This window comes from Enhydra lutris, unplaced genomic scaffold, assembly GCF_002288905.1.
Source record: "Enhydra lutris kenyoni isolate GAN:26980312 unplaced genomic scaffold, ASM228890v2 scaffoldscaffold12, whole genome shotgun sequence".
Classification (NCBI taxonomy): domain Eukaryota; kingdom Metazoa; phylum Chordata; class Mammalia; order Carnivora; family Mustelidae; genus Enhydra; species Enhydra lutris.
Genome location: NW_019154096.1, coordinates 23884040 through 23900316, shown reverse-complemented (window position 1 = coordinate 23900316; position 16277 = coordinate 23884040). Strand labels below are relative to the sequence as shown.

At 54.6% G+C, this 16277-nt stretch overlaps 1 protein-coding gene across 1 annotated transcript; it reads left to right on the top strand.

The window, feature by feature from the left end:
• Positions 1-3520: 3520 nt before the first annotated feature.
• LOC111145369 (tachykinin receptor 2) lies at positions 3521-15839 on the top strand. The gene is made up of 5 exons (XM_022500235.1): positions 3521-3912; positions 8103-8297; positions 11938-12091; positions 13334-13530; positions 15677-15839. Exons 1-5 carry the CDS (start codon positions 3521-3523, stop codon positions 15837-15839), a joined length of 1101 nt encoding a protein of 366 aa, XP_022355943.1.
• The last annotated feature ends 438 nt before the right edge of the window (positions 15840-16277 follow it).

The window sequence follows — 16277 nt, the reverse complement described above, 5'->3', positions numbered from 1 at the left end:
TTCCTCAGCCCTCATCCCTGAGTCATATTTTAAATGTAACTCATCATTTTCATTCAACTAACACTTATAGGGCCCCTACAACGTGCTGGCCCCTCTCCTAGACACTGGACGTAAGACAAAATCCAGGCCACCCATGTGACAAGGAGCTGACCACAGGCCTTGAGAGAGAGGAGGCAGGCAGGCCAGTGGAGACTGTGTCAGACAGAGGCGATCAGGGTTGGGAACCCACCTCCCAGACAATGGGGTCTGGGGCAGTTCCTCTCCTCTCGGGGCTCCCAGCCTCTTCTCCCAATAAGGAACTAGGTTGGGGATCCTCTTTGAATTCCACGGACTGAGAAGAAGATCAGAAACTTAACCGATGGAACTGTGGAGGTCACCAAGATTTTATTCCAATGAGTAAGGAATTTTGGAGAAAAAGGAGAGCAAGCCTTATACCTGCCATCTGCTGTCACATTATTTCATACAAGAAAGGATATTTTAGCCCCGAGGCAGGAAGGGTTAGTCTCGGAATGAAGGCGGGCCTTGCAAACCGGATTCACTTAGCTGAAGCAACAGCTCACTGCCTTGTCATTGCTGTCCTCCTTCTGCCTGGTCCAGGTGAACCCGGGCTGCCTCCATGACCCGAGCACTTAGTGTCCTGCGGTGGACCAAGTGGCCAAAGCCCAGCACAGTCTCTAGGCTGAAGACATGGTAAGATGACTTCCAGTGACATCTCTCAGACACGCTGACGGGGTGCCCAGCCCACATCACTTCCTGGAATCCCCTTTTCTGTTCCCTCCACTTCCCTCATCCCCGCAGCTGTCCATCTCACCTTCTTCTCCTCTAGACCCCCTGGAAAGCAATTCCTTTCCCACCTCTAGCCGTCAAGCCCCCATCCTGGGGCCAGGCAGCATGAAGCCCACAGAGCACTCACGTGCACACGCCCCATGTCATGGAAGAGGCTGCTGTTCCACCATGGGGGACATGGTCCTGTGCGTCCCAGATCCCCTGCGAGCCTCTGGCATGCTACCTATAGACTATCAGCTGTCACTGGCTTCAGCCATTGCCGCGACTGCAGAGGGCTGCCCTGTTCAAGGTCCTGCCCCTTCTTAGGGCAGCCTACAGGCATCGATGGCTGGCTGGCCATCTTTGTGCAGCACAAGGCAAGGCTAAAGGGCCACTCTAGTTCAGAGCAACCGGACCGGTGGGATCAAATCTCATCTTAGCTCCTCCTCCACCCACTCTGGCTTTCCTCCCCTTCCTTCCCCAGGGGAGCTCCCAAAGCGCTCTCTAACACCCTCTAAACCCCCTGCCTCTAAGGTCAGAATCAGCTCCGCCGATCGCCAGAACCCATGGGCAGCCTTTCCCCCCATGTGTCCTTCCCATACACAAACCTCCATGAGCAAACTGGAGGCTTCATGTATCTAGAGGAGCTAAAGGACCTTAGAGTTCTTTTCCTATGAACACAAAGCCTAACCTTCCAGACGCTTGTCTAGCGATGGACTCGGCGAGTCAGCCCTGAGAAAGCAAGGACACAGGTGCAAAGCTGCAAGATTTAGGGGCGAATGAAAACCCTTAGATTTAATAGTTCCAAAATTGAATCCCCGTCCATATCCATGGAAGGTGGCAGGCTGTCACGGGAGGGGGACCCGGTGCTATTTTGGGACTTCTGGACCTGATGATGTGCTCTCAGGGTCCCAGCCTGGCACTGAGCTTGCCCCTGAGGATCAGCAAATTCTGGCTGTCGGAGAGCAAGAGACAGATCAGCAAAGAGACAAAGGAGACAGAAACAAGCTTGCATCTGCGTGGGTGCTGCTGTCATCGCCAGAGGGAGCAAAGGCCCATCCAGAGGGGACAGATGTCTGGAGGTAGGTGGCCAGCTCCAGAGAGGGAACAGGCCTCTGCCCCCTGACCTGGCTGGGGCTGAAGCCACTTGTGTCCGGACCCGGCGCTGGAAGGGCCCCACAGTGCAGGTGCCCATGCGAGGAGCAGGGACCCTCAAGGGGCAAGGCTGGATCCCCCGAGACCACACACACTGGGTGCAGTAGCCTCATGGGTCTGCCCCAGCTGGTGACAGAGAGTCCCCTTCTGCTGTCATGGGAGCGGCACCCTGCCCTGCTGAGATTGCCCCCCACCTTCAGGGGCCACATCCCCACAGGTGTGCACAGGTGCGCATGTCTGGGTGTGTGCACTTCCACACGTCAGCCACCCACCGTGGCTCAGACACAGCATCACGTGGCAGCATCATGTGCCAGCGTCACGTGGTCTCCTGCTCCCCCCCCCCACCCCAGGCACAGAGAGGATCACCAAGAGCAGACTCCTGCGCAGCCCTCTGGCCTTTCTGGGGTTCACAGAAGAGGCAGCAGGCCCCCTCCTTGTCCCAAGAACTTGCCAGAAGCACTCTGAGTTCTGTCTTCTCCCACCTGCCGAACCCTGAGCCATCTCCCGGGTACCCTCTGGGGCTACAACTCCCTGTCATGCTTTTTCCGCACCAGCCCCCATGTTAACTAGGCTCAGTGTATGTTATCTCATTTAAAGCTCACAAACACACTGTGAGATGTGCCCTGATGTGTCCTATCTCTGTTCAGATGACAAAGCTGAAGTTCGGTAACCTTAAGAGGCTTACCTGGAATCACACAGGGAGTCTCAGCCCCAGCCCAGCTCCCAGCGTGTGCTCCTGATCACTTTCTAGATGCAGCCCCTGGCCTGGGCTGGCCAAGAGTGTAAACACGCACCCCCACACCCCAGGATGGTGCCTCCATGCCAGCCCCCACCCCTGCCATCCCCTCTTTCCCCTGGATCTCTCCCCGCTCTGGCACCCAGTCCTAAATCTTTTCTCAAGAGTCAAGGCTGTGCCATCCAAGCAGGGGGTGGGACGAGGGGCGGGAGCTAGAGCTGAACCCCTGCCAAGGCCCTCAGCACCCTGCCGGGGAGAGCAGCAGGGAAGGCCGTGGCTCCGAGGGCTGGCAGTTAGCAGAATGGTGAGCTTGTCCCAGACCGCAGGCCAGCCTGCTCCCCAAAGCCTGGAGGAAAGCCCTCTGTGCTGTTGACCTGTGGAATCCAAAGGCTGCTGCCGTGTGCTCTTCTGATCCAGAACGTTTCCAGAATGGAAGAGCCTGGGTTGGAGTCCTGGTTTGTCACCCACTTACTGAGTGAGCTGGGCTGAGGACGTCCCCTCTTGGAATCTGTCCTTCGTTTCTGCAGGAAAGTGGTTGATTGATGATTGACAAGGATGTTCCCTGCTCTGAAACTGTGTCTTGGATTCTCGATTTCCATGGGACGTCTGAGAAGTCTGGCCAGGACATGGGAGTCTGAAGGGTGAACGGCTCTGGACCCGATGCTCTGCTCAGGCCAGCTCGTCTTCACTTGAGGCTTGGGAGTGACCCCTGTCTCCCCGAGTGCCTGGCTTTGCACTTACTCCTCTCTACCCCACATACTCCCACAGCCAAGAGGATTTCTCTTCCGTAGCACATCCGGGCAGGGCACCAGGGCTCAGGCGGAGCGAGGAGGCAAGCCACTTGTCCCAGACCCAGGGGCAGCCATGGGGGCCCATGTCATTGTGACTGACGCCAACATCTCGTCCAGCCTTGAGAGCAACACCACAGGCGTCACAGCCTTCTCCATGCCCAGCTGGCAGCTGGCACTGTGGGTCACCGCCTACCTGGCCCTGGTGTTGGTGGCCGTGACAGGCAATGCCACAGTCATCTGGATCATCCTGGCCCATCAGAGAATGCGCTCAGTCACCAATTACTTCATTGTCAACCTGGCCCTGGCTGACCTGTGCATGGCCACCTTCAACGCCCCCTTCAATTTCATCTACGCCAGCCACAACATCTGGTACTTTGGCCGTGCCTTCTGCTACTTCCAGAACCTCTTCCCCATCATGGCCATGTTCGTCAGCATCTACTCCATGACCGCTATCGCCGCTGACAGGCAAGAGGGGGCCGTGGGGGAGCTGGGGGAAAGGGTCTCACTTGGTTGGGGCTCAGACAGGGCTGGTGACGTGCCTGCAGTCACACAGCAAATTAAGAGTAGAGCTCAGGGAATTGCCTCCTGGCCACATTGTGATCCAAGAGGATGCCTCTGGAAGACGGGAGACTGTGGAGCCAAGGCAGGCAAAGCTAAGGTTAGACATAAGAAGAACTTAGTACTGGACGGTTGTTCAAGGCCATAGGGAGAGAGGGCTGTGTTTAGGGACCTTCTGGAATGTTCTTCTCTGGAGCTGATCTTTTTTTTGATGACTTTCATTACAAGGAAATTGTTTATATTGATTTCCTATTCCTAGGTAGGTGATATGGGGGAAATGAATATTGCATACAGTTACCGTATAATTATAATGGGTCCAGTTTTCTCCTAATGCTGTTCTCAGGGGGCTGAGGGATCCGTGGACCATGTACAGTCCTTCCGAAGCTGGCTGGGGCCAGCAGGGCACAGTTTGGACTCAGAAGGGGACTGTGTGACCCTGGGGGAGTCCAGTTGAGACAGACAGCAAATGAAAAGGGACACAGAAAGACACCAGGTGCGTGTAGGAGATGGGACGGGCCTGGGACCCTCAGAGACACAGACCCCTTGTCAGGATGGTTTGAGGCAGCATGAGCCCCACTGTCCCCCATTACCCCCCCCCGTCTCCTCCGCCCCCCCCCCCATGTGGCCCAACAACATGTAATGGCTGGCTTCTCTGCTCTGGGCTGTTTTTCTATGGAGTTTTCCTAAATTTGAGAAATGGATTTCTATCAATTAAAAATGAAAAGAGAAGTGTGAAAACCGTTTGTGTGGGCCACGCTTCTGTATTTGTACCTGGGACATGAGGATCAAGACAAGTAGGATTGCCAGCAAGGCGGGCACAGGGCCAGGGGCCCAGAACCCAGAGCTCTCTGTTCTCAGTAAGGGCACGTCCCTCATCCAACCTCAACCCCTTCCCCCACCAGCAACACCTCAGTCCCCCTGGACGTTTCTGCAAGTCCACTAATATTTCCTTTTCATTCACTCGACAAGTACTGGAGTGTTCCCTTTGTTTCAGGCACTGGGGGATATATACCAGTGGGAAAAATAGTCCTGGAAATCAGGCCTCGTGGAACTTCCATTTTAAAGGGGTGTGGGGGGCAGCGGGGGGCACACGGACTGGAGAGGGTGGGATGGGAGCCAGGAGACCAAGCAGGAGGCTGCTGGTAATAATCCGGATGAGAGAGGACGGTGTTCAGAGATCGGGGTGGCAATAGTGAGAACGCATCCGTTCATTTCTTCATTCCCACGTTCCATGCCCACTGTGTACAGATCCTGTTCTGGGCATTGGGGAGATAAACAGATAAAGGCACCTGCCTGGTAAGGATTTAAACAATAAGTGCATGAAGAAATGGTACGCTGTATTTTGAGGTCATGAGTGCTGTGGGAAGATATCAGGGAAGGGCAAGGGGGCCTGAGAGGCCAGGCTGTGTCTTAGGCTGGGGGCAGGCCGTAGGGCCAGACAGGGTATGGAATCGGCCCTTCTATGGGGTAGATTTGGAGCAAAGATGGAAGGAGGAGGGGAGAGAGAGAGTGAGCCCCATTAGCTCTGGGGAAAGAACATTCCAGGGGGCGGGCACGGGAGCAACAAAGGTCCATGGCAGGATCGTGCCCAGTGTGCATGAGGAGCCCCAAGGAGGGCTATCCTCAAAGAGACAGCGTGGAAAATCTCAGGGCTCATGGAGTCAGTGCTCCTCTTGTGCCCCAAACACCAGGATGTGAACTGCCCTGTGCAGGGCAAGGACATCCGATTGTCCAGCCCTCGTCTCAAGGTTTGGATCAATCCCAGAGAGGAAGGCCCAGGCATCATCCAGGACGAAAGCCACTTCTGGTGGATTTAAAGGGAATAAATACATGGGACTAACCATGCTTTCACACCCTAATCCCTACCAGTCTGCAAGCCTTTCTCAAACATCTCGCTGCCCTTCCACACCAACCACAGGTGCACAAATGACCGTCTGCCCACTTTACAGAAGAGGAAAGAGAAGCTCGAGGGGGCTCAGGTGGTTTGTTTAAGACTCTACTGTTGGAATGTAGCTTAGTCAGGATGAATCCAAAGTCCCAGACCTGCCCCTCCACCAGCAGGGTAAGAAGAAAAGCTCTCCTCCTTCCCATCTCACCTCCTAGAACAACAAGGGAGCCCAAGTCTGAAGTTGACCTACTAGTCATCTGCCTTATCTGTGGGGAGGGGACCACTGAGGAAAATGGCCTCTCCTCTTGCCCTGCTGAGACCTTCATCCAGGGTCCAAGGCTGCCGAGGTCTGGAGCTGGCCCCAAGCCCAGCCACAGTAATGGGAGAAGGTCAGTGTCTCGGGGAGAAGGTCAACAATCATCTAGCCCAGACGCGCGTTACCCATGACCAGGAACTGTGCACAGAAATCCCAAGGGATAAGAGCTTCTGTGGGAGTTAAAAATCACCATTATAAACAGAGTCAGTATACCACATTTTGCTGGGACCCCAGAAGTGCCTGGGACAATGTCACCAAAAGAAATCAGAACTACCTCTGCTGTGCAGAAATTTCCAAGTATCGCCAATAACCATCACTACTTAAAAATTACCATGGGTTCCAAACCTCCTGCTAGATCTTGTTGTTTAGTGGGTTGATAAAGAAATGTGCGTTTTGCTTTGCCCCAAATCTATTTTATATATATGTTAAGATTCTATTTATTTGAGAAACAGAGAGAGAGAGGAAAGGAGAGGGAGAGAGAATCTGAAGCAAACTCCACACTGAGCGCAGAGCCCAACATGGGGCTTGATCTCACGACCCTGAGATCATGAACTGAGCCAAAACCAGGAGTCAGATGCTTAACTGACTGAGCCACCCAGGCACCCTTATTTCATGTTTGGATAACTGTATTTTAGGATAGCTGGTTGTCTCTCTAATCTTGTGTAATTTATTCCTATAAAAACCATAATCTGTGGAGGGCCCACGGACCTTATTGGATGGCCAACAGGTCCATGACACAAAGAGAGCCCTGATGTAATCCCAAACCCTTCCTCTTCCAAGGCAGCAACTAAAGCCGTATGGGGGCACAGGTCGTGTCCTGGGTCTTTGATGGATAGAGCTCTTCGGGTGCTTTGACCTGGGAAGCAGGCGGCTACCCCAGCTCTCCACGGGACTGCAGAACATTCCCACAGTGGCTTCAGAGGTCCTGGGGGCAGAGGCAAGCCACGCAACTCAGTTCAGAGCCAGTGCTGCCTCTTCCAAGCTCGTTCTTCCTTTTCTCGAAGCCTCTGTCTCCTGGTGCGAGAAAGGGAGAGACTAACCCTTGCCTGAGATACTCAGCCACCAGGCAGCAGGGTGCCAAACAGCAGCCCAGATCCCTGCAGGTTCCCCCGGAGAGAGGCAGGGGCTGGGAAGACAAGCTGCTTCTGGCCAACTTCTTGGAAGAGGTGGCCTTTCACTTGGACTTTAATGAATCCAGAATGAAAGGAGAAATTCCAGGCAGAGGGGGAAGAAATGCTGCTCCCCGCCCCCGAAGGTCCCACAAGCAGGGCTATTCCCTAACCAGAGAGAGCCAGGGAAGGTGCTGGAAGCAACGAGAGGGGGCTGGAAAGTGCACTGGCCATGTGCAGAGGGCCTTGAATGCTGAGTTTGAAGGTTTGGACCTGCTCTGTCTGATATTGTAACTAGAGCCATATGTGCCTATTTACATTTAAATTAATGAACATTTAAAATTCAGTTCCTCAGTTGTACTAGTCACGCTTCTGGGGTTCATAGCCACGTGTGGTTACTGACTTCTGCACAGGACCGGGCATACAGAGAGCAGGTCCACCACCATAGAAAGCCGGGCGATGCTGGTTTGGGCTTTGTCCGGGAGACTGCCTGCTTCTGCTGAGGTCTCTGAGCACAAGCGGGGCTGAGCTTCAGGCAAATGTCCTGAGAGGACTTCCAGTGTGGCCACACAAATCTCTCGTGTCAGAGGGAGCCAGTGAGGTGGGCCTGGGCTGGGTTTTCAGGGGCTAGGGCTGTGGGAGAGTCACCAGCCTGGGTAGCTCTCTGCAAGTCCCCAGCAGCGGTGGGGGGTGGAGGGGAGTGGGGGTACAGGGTTCTGGAGAAGGGGATGGGGGTTGCTCTGATGGGAGGATGCCCATAGCTCACACAGCCCTCTGCTCATAGGTACGTGGCCATTGTCCACCCCTTCCAGCCACGGCTCTCGGCCCTGGGCACCAGAGCGGTGATCGCCGGCATCTGGCTCCTGGCCCTGGCCCTCGCTTTCCCCCAGTGCTTCTACTCCACTATCACCATGGACCGAGGCGCCACCAAGTGTGTCGTGGTCTGGCCGGAGGACAACGGCCGCAAGACGCTCCTTTTGTAAGGCCTGAGGGGTGGGGAGCATGAGTGTGTGTGTGTACACGTCTGTGTGCATGTGTATGTGCAGGTGCATAGGCTTGAGAATGTACGTGCTTGTGCATATGCACTTGGGGGTGCTCGTGCGTTTTTGAGGGTGTTTGGGATTATGTGAGTCCATGCGTACACCAAGTGACACTTAGCCCTTCCTGAGAGTCAGGCTTTACACACACGAAGCCAATCAAATCTCCTAACACTATGGGGCACGCAGGTCTTATGATTCCCATTTTTCAGATGAGTAAAACGAAGCACTAGAAACCAAGTAATATGCCCACGGTCCCACAGCTGGAAGGTGGTGATGCAAGGGCTTCAATCCGGGCAGAGCCATTTTGGAGGCCCCCCCCCTTCTGCACCACCCCACCACTCAGATAAGGACAGGGACGTCCTTAGGTGAGGGTATGCATATGGCACTACTGAGCAGCCAGGATGCACCCACGTGTGTGTGCGCGTGTGTGAGAGAGGGTCCAGGAGCATGTCCGTGGAAGTGGGTGTGCTCACAGGTGTGTGGAAATTTGTGTAGGGGGTGTGTTTGGGGGAGGGCACTGTACATGCTCAGGCCACAGAGGGTCAGCGTATTGAGGCGGAAAGGGCAGGTATTTTCTGGAAGCTGCCTGTGCCTGTCTCCCGCTGAGGACCAGGCAGAAGAGCTCAGACCTGGGCTGGCCACCGTGCAACCCTGGGTAAGTCCTTTCCTCTCCGAGCCTCGGTTTGCTACGTTCTGGCTTCCGGATGCCCAGGCATGCGGCTAGGTCATTTAGCAGAGGGTGAAGAATTGGTTGAGGTTTGGAAGGCAGTCGTTGGGAGCCCTGCTCTGTCTCCTGCTGGCTGGAGGACCCTTCGTAGTCACTTTGGCCCCCCCTCTCACGTGGGGATTCCTAAGACCACTCGCTGGGGGCTGCTGCGAGCATGAGCCAGGCCGCTGAGCCGATAGCGCCGCGCCTGGCCCCGAACGGGCACCCAGTATGCGGTAGTTTAAGCAGGGGACAAATGAGAGCGAACCTGGAGGTGGCCGATTTCGCCCAACAGAGGCCCAGCCGCCAGAGGCCGGAGGATGTGCCCGCTGTGCGCGCCATGCGGCCAGGTCACCGCAACAACACAGGCCCCGCCTCCTTGAACACCCCTCCCCCAACGTCCCCCTCACAACCCCCACCCCCCGCCCCCGACACCAGCTCCGTCTCCCCGGAGCACCGGCCAGAAGAGGGTCCCGCTGCGTGGCCTTCAGTGCTACGGAAGAAGCCGGAGAAGCCCGTTCCTGGGGACTGATGAGTTTCGAGGGCGGGCCCTGCCGGGTCTCTGCCCTCCCTCTGCACCCCACCCTGCTCCGAAGGTCTGGTCGCTCCAAGGCTAGTGGCCTTGTAGGGAAGGCTCGGGGAGGGATGGAGAGCAGAGTATTTTACGGATGACCGCTGGGGGGCAGTGTTTCTCCACCTTATTACAGGCCTTTCTCCCTGAGAGGGGGATCAGTAATAAATAACTCTGGGGACCCCCGCACCAGCTTTGCAGGGATGGTGAGTTCCAACCCTGATTCAGGCACCAAGGGAAAACAGGAGGGCAGACGTTGAGCTAGGAAGGCGATACTTTGGTGTTACCTAGAATTCTGCGAGGGTATGGGGAAAGCCTGGTTTTATGTGTGCAAATGTGTTTTTGGTGGAGGCGCTTCTGAGATTTGGAAGGGGGCTGCATCCTCACAATCTCCCATCCTGGGTGTGTAGGCATCTGATGAAATTACAAACGCCCTGTCCAGGAAAACGCACATAGACCCCCAAAATCAAAATACAAAAAAGCCCAGGCTCTGAGAGGAGGCAGTCCTGATTTGTGGCGGACCCCAGATGATCCCCAGGGCCCCTTGGTGCTCATTTCTGCGTAGGAACCTGGCCCAGAGTGAATTCCTATACTGAACCATGTCCCAAGGAAAGAATGTCACTCATACTTGGGAAGGATCTTAGTGATTACCTCCTTGTTTTACAAATGGGGAAACTGAGACCAAGGGTCAGGTCAGACTTGCCTGAGGTCACACTTTTTTTTTTTTTTAAATAAAGATTTTTATTTATTTGACAGAGAGATAGAGAGAGAGAGGAAGAGAGCAAGCACAAGCAGGGGGAACCGTAGGCAGGGGAGATGCACCCTCCCCACTGAGTGAGAAGCCAGGACCCTGAGATCATGATCGGAGCCAAAAGTTGCCGCTTAACCGACTGAGACACCCAGGCGGACCTTGAAGTCACACTTTGAAGTGAGAGCCTGAATGAGAACTCAGTTCTGACTTCACAGAGCTGGCCTTCAGTGATAGGGAAATCCTTTGAGTGTTGATTAAATCTCGGGAGCTGTTTCATATGTCACAGACACTCTGCACCTCTCTGAGCCTCAGTTTCCCCCTCCGGACACTGAGGCAGGTGGCCCTGCTGATCCTCAAGGTCTATCTAGCTCAGACACTCTGTGACCTTACAATGAAGGTAAAGTGAGGGAGGTCTGGCATTCACTGCCCTTCCCTGCCCTTACCTGCTCCACAGCCGGACTAGATGAGGATCTGGACATCTAGGAGCACCCCTGCCCACAAGCCTTTTGTAATTAGCATACTTGCCCAAAGAGCAAGCAAACAGAATTCTCAACCCAGGCTTTAGGGAAGACATTTGCTGGAGCCCCCTGCTCCCCCCCCTCTCTGAGTGGCAGCTCCTCTGAAAAAGGGGCCCAGCAAGTCTGGCACACTGATCATGGGGCCTTAGGAACACTTCAGCCCTCCTAGAAAAAGGCCATGTGACAGGGCCGCAGGTCTCAGGCCCATTCACGAGGTGTCCCTGCTGCAGCATCTCTCAGAAACCAGAATGGGCAGCACACATCTCCTTTATACTGTCTTTCCAAAAGGAAACGAAACTGCTCCACACAGCCCAAGGTGTCCTCCGCAGGGACTAGATGAGTGACTGGCAGTGTGATCTGAGCTCTTGCTCTGAGGTGGTGTGAGAGAAAGCCTGCAGCTGTGAGCTGTGTTCCCAACCAAATGCTGATGGGCAGGAAGAGAGGACCCATATCCTGTATGGCCTGGAACTCTTGCCCCTGGCCTGTTCCCTGATAAGGATATCTGCGGGGGATGGAACTGTATCAGCTCCAGAAAATCTACCTATCCAGGCAGACGCAGCAATCTATGTATTGCCTATAGAATCTATCTAATGCATATGTACATAGATCCATACACACATATGACTCGGGAAGAAAATATTCCAAATTGTTAATATTGGTGAGAATGGAATTAGTAATTTTACTTCCTCCTTTGTGTTTAATGGCATTTTAAATGTTAAACAAATGTACTATTTTGTTAACTTTTTCATTCCTATTTATTTCCTTTTTCGGTAGTATTTGTCTGTCACCTGGAGGATCACACAGATAAAGCCGGTGTCCCTTTTGCAGCAGGCGAAGCCCTTTTTGGGCATATATGCTAGCCAATATTGTCCCCCCTCCCCCCTTATGTTAAATCAAGGCCTTTGGAGATGGCCCGGGGTGGCCGGCCAGAGTTGGCTCAGGGGCGCGAGCGGGGACAGGGAAACTGAGCGCTGGCGGATGCAGAAGTCGCTCCCTGGCCGTCCCGTGCCCAGGCCCTAGCCTTTCCCTCCAGGTATCACCTCACGGTGATCGTCCTTATCTACGTGCTGCCTCTCGTGGTGATGCTCCTCACCTACAGTGTCATCGGCCTCAAGCTCTGGAGACGCGAGGTTCCCAAGCACCAAATGCACGGCGCCGGCCTGCGCCACCTGCGGGCCAAGAGGAAGGTGCGCGCCGGGGGCGGGGCTCGGAGGGGGGCGGGGTCAGTCCGGGGCCCGCCTCAGGGCACCGCCCTTCGGGGCTCGGAGCCCGCCCCTCTGGCGGTGCCCTTGAGCACAGGATCCATCCCAACTTCCCCCAGTGCCAAGCCCCTGCCAGAGCCTGAGTTAGTTCTTCCCAGGAGGACACACTTTAGCCCTTGGCCAAATGCGAAATTGAAGGAACTCCCCCAGAATGTTTTGAGAATCCTAAAGCCCCACAGAATTGCAGGTACTCTCAAGAATCTTAGAATGACTGAATCTCAAAATCTTAGACAAGTTGCGTAATTGGAATGTTGAATTTAAGAAGCCCCACAGAACTCCGGGAGGCTTCCATCGGGAATCACAAGAGAATTCTCAAATGCTGGAATGCACACCTCCCATCCGTGGAGTCCAGCTGCACGCAGTCTGCCTTCGATTTCCAACCCAAGTGCCAGTGTCCTCCCTCCTCCCGGCCATTGGGGCCCTCCAAGGGTCCCGATAGAGCATTCTATGATTCAGACCTCCTCTACTCTCTTCTTGGGGAAGCTTATCTTTGCCGTGCCCTTCCTGTTAGGAGTCCAGGGAAGGTAATGGTTAATCTCAAGTATGAGGTTCCCGTCTTGGCTTCACGTCTGCTACTGGGCATTTTTCATAAGGCAATTCAGGGAAGAAGGCAGACATGGGACACCATCTGAGTGTCCCTCCTCACGATGAACTGGTCTCCACTTGCCATCACTGGCTTGCCCTCCATTACTCACAGCGTACTGGGCCACACTCCAGAGGGCCTGCAGAGACCAGGCTTGAATGGGGAAAGGTCAGGAAGCTGGCTCCTGGGCAGAGGCCGGGATGCCCAACTAGAGTCTTACTACCTATGGATAGAAGGGCTATGACAGACGGAGAGAGGGGCACCTGAGAACCATAGCTGGCATAGGGGATCCCCCAAGGATTGGGTTAGGAGCTCACCCACTCTGCAGGGAGAGGAGCTGCTCTGAGGGAAGGAGTCTGGGACACCAGCTAGATGAGGCAGCCCCAAGCTGGGCTTCAAGGAGTAAGGATGTGAAAGAAAGAACAACAGTTCGGACAGAGGTGTAGGGCCCAGGGGTCAAGACCGTGAATGCTCCAGGAGACTGAGGGCTTCCCAGGGATGAGGGGCATCCTGCCGCCACTCTTGGAGGTTGGAGGGGGTGCTGCTTCCAGGCTGAGGTGTGACCTGAGCCTCTCCCGGCCCAGTTCGTGAAGACCATGGTGCTGGTGGTGGTGACGTTTGCTATCTGCTGGCTTCCCTACCACTTCTACTTCATCCTGGGCAACTTCCAAGAGGACATCTACTACCACAAGTTCATCCAGCAGGTGTACCTGGCGCTCTTCTGGCTGGCCATGAGCTCCACCATGTACAATCCCATCATTTACTGTTGCCTCAACCACAGGTAAGCCCTCATCCCAGCCCCCCTCTCCTCAGCCCTCAGGGACCCGCGGCCTGGCCCCAGCTGGGCTCCCTGTCACAGCGTGAGCCTGTGCCCTCCACCCCCACGTGGGTTGCAGTCCTCATACTGAGCCCACAGCACAATCCTCACTCCCGTCGGGGGCCCAGCTCGAGCCCCCTCCTCCTCCCCAAAGCCTTGTCCCGTTGCCCAGCCCATAGCTGTCACCATGCATCTGCTCCTGCCCTCTCTCCAGGGCCTACATCTGGGGCCAGGAGAAGAGAGAAGGGAGGGACAGAGAGATGGAGGGAGGAACAGGGTCAAAGAGAGGCCATATGACAGACAAAGAGGGAGAAAGGAAGGAGCCTGGTAAAGGAGGGCGGGACTTCTTCTGTCCTGACATGTTTAGGACCTTCCCACAATGAGACATTTCCTTGACCTTCAGGAGATCAGAGGGCATTTCCTGCTGCCAGGGGGATTTCTGGGACAGCTGAGGAGTGTGACCTTGGCAGAGACAGTCAGGGAAGAAGGAACCAAGCTGTCACTCCTCAGACATACCTGGTTGTCCCAGCCCCATACTTCTGGAGAATCAGCATTCCCCCAGAGGGGCTGGCATTTGCTCTGGGGCACCTAGAGAGGTGGAAGGCTTCAGGAAACCCAAAGGGGGGTCAGGTTAAGAGGAGATGAGAGGTGGACACAGTCCTGGTCTCTACAAGACAGCCATGTGGATAAGGTTGGCCGTGGGCCTCTGTGTTCAAGCCTTTTATCACCCGCCTGCCCACATGTCCAGGCCACTCATCATGCCGTTAGGATCTTTGTTGCCCAGATATTCCAGCCACCTGGGCCAGGCCAGGAGGAAGTGAGAGAATTGTGATTTTTTTTTTTTTTTTTTGAGTGTTTAATGTGTGCTAGAACCTTCCATTGTCTCCTGAGAGGTAAGAAGATGATAGGAGGAAGGGAGGTGTTCTCCCTTTTTACAGTTGAGGAAACTGAGCCCCAGAAAGGAACACTCCTAAACTCATACGGCAAGCAGTGGAACCAGGATTCCATGGATCTCCAAGGCCTGTAACCTTGACCCCACATCACACCTTTCTCTTGATATAGTTTCTAGGAGAACTTGGACCCAGGAACTGGCATAATCAGGGAGGGGCCCCCAGCACTCCCTGTCTGTGCATGGGCTCTCTCCCGTTACCCAGTGACGCAGTCCCTGAGAGTCTGAGAGTCTGTGAAATAATTCCAGAATCCACCAAGTGGATGAACCACATAGTGTATTAGGCGTAAGTTCTACGGAAAAAAGGAACACCAGAGCTGGGGATGGGAGGACAGGAGGTGCTGGGGAAGGAGGCGGCACAGGGGAAGCACTTTTATAGCATGGCCAGGGTTGGCCTTCTTGAGGATTCTTTTGAGCACAGATGAGGATTGAGTGGGCCCTGCAGCTGTGTAGGGAAAGGCATCCAGCAGAGGGAACAGCAGAGGCCGTGAAGCACCCACAAGAGAGGCATTTGTTGGGCCACACCGTGGAATCTTGTAGAGCTGCAAGGTGAGGAACCAAAGTCAGGGCTGCTCTTCTGGAACATGGAGCCTCTGTCCCCTGGGAACAGTCAAGTGGCTGTCACCAACGGTCCCATTGATCTCTGCTTCTCTCTGACAAGCCAGTGTTCTGTTTCTCCCAGGCCATTTCCTCCACTGCCATCTGCCTCCCCTTCTAATTTACCTTTAGTCCAGCCATGGGGAGAGCTAGCAAATATACCAAAATGTAGTCGTTGCCTGTGCATGATTTCCCTCAAAGCAGCCCCCTTGGGAGAGCATCCTTACTCTGCCCAACACGGCCAAAGCTCAAACTTCTTGAGCCTCTAGAATACTCCTTTAGAAGCCGAGGAACAAGTCAAACAAGAAAATCTGTTATTTCTTTAAGTTGTATTTGGTTTCTTTCTGTCTGTGATAACAAATGGTCTAATTAGGCTTAATCACCCGCTTCACTCATTAGATTTAGCTCCAGATTCTTTCTGGGCGTTTCCAAAACTCAAATCCACTCAGGAACAGTGAACTATGACAGACAGGGGTGAGAGGATGACTTTCCTCTGGAGGGGAGATGGGCTTCTCCAGACTGTCCCCCTCACCCCTCTGCTCAAGGTGACCCCCTGTCTCCTAGGTTTCGCTCTGGATTCCGGCTTGCTTTCCGCTGCTGCCCCTGGGTCACACCAATTAAGGAGGATAAGCTTGAGCTGACCCACACTCCATCCCTTTCTATGAGGGCCAACCGGTGTCACACTAAAGAGACTTTTTTCATGGCTGGGGATACTGCCCCCTCTTAGGCTACCAATGGGCAGGCCAGGGGTCCCCAACATGGGGTACCTGCTGAACGCTGAAGCCTTGTGCCTGGCACCCTTGGAGAAGTAGCCAGTGGAGAGGTCCAGATCTGAAAGCCTGACCCATCCTCCAGCCTTCAGTACACCAGCGGAAAAACAAGATGGGGTCAGGAGCGCAGCAAGTAGATTCGAACTCTAAGAGGGCCCAGCCCCCTCTCTGATGGGGCTTCACATCAGCCAGTAACAGTCCAGGAAGACAGTGTGAGCGAACAGTTATCTAATCCAGGAGTCACAAGCTCAGATGCCTTCCTGGGGCATACAACTCAAGGAGTGACTTCCAGCGCTGGGGTAACAGGGAACGGTGCGAAGTGGAGGGCGTATGCATCTAAAGGGGACAGCAGCTGACCAGCTCTGGACAAAGGTTGTCATGAGGTAATGGGCACA

Coding starts and splice junctions, on each gene's coding strand:
- LOC111145369 (XM_022500235.1), top strand. CDS start 3,521: ATGGGGGCCCATGTCATTGTGACTGACGCCAACATCTCGTCCAGCCTT. Junction 12,092..13,333: donor ACCTGCGGGCCAAGAGGAAG/GTGCGCGCCGGG, acceptor CTCCCGGCCCAG/TTCGTGAAGACCATGGTGCT. Junction 13,531..15,676: donor TACTGTTGCCTCAACCACAG/GTAAGCCCTCAT, acceptor CCTGTCTCCTAG/GTTTCGCTCTGGATTCCGGC.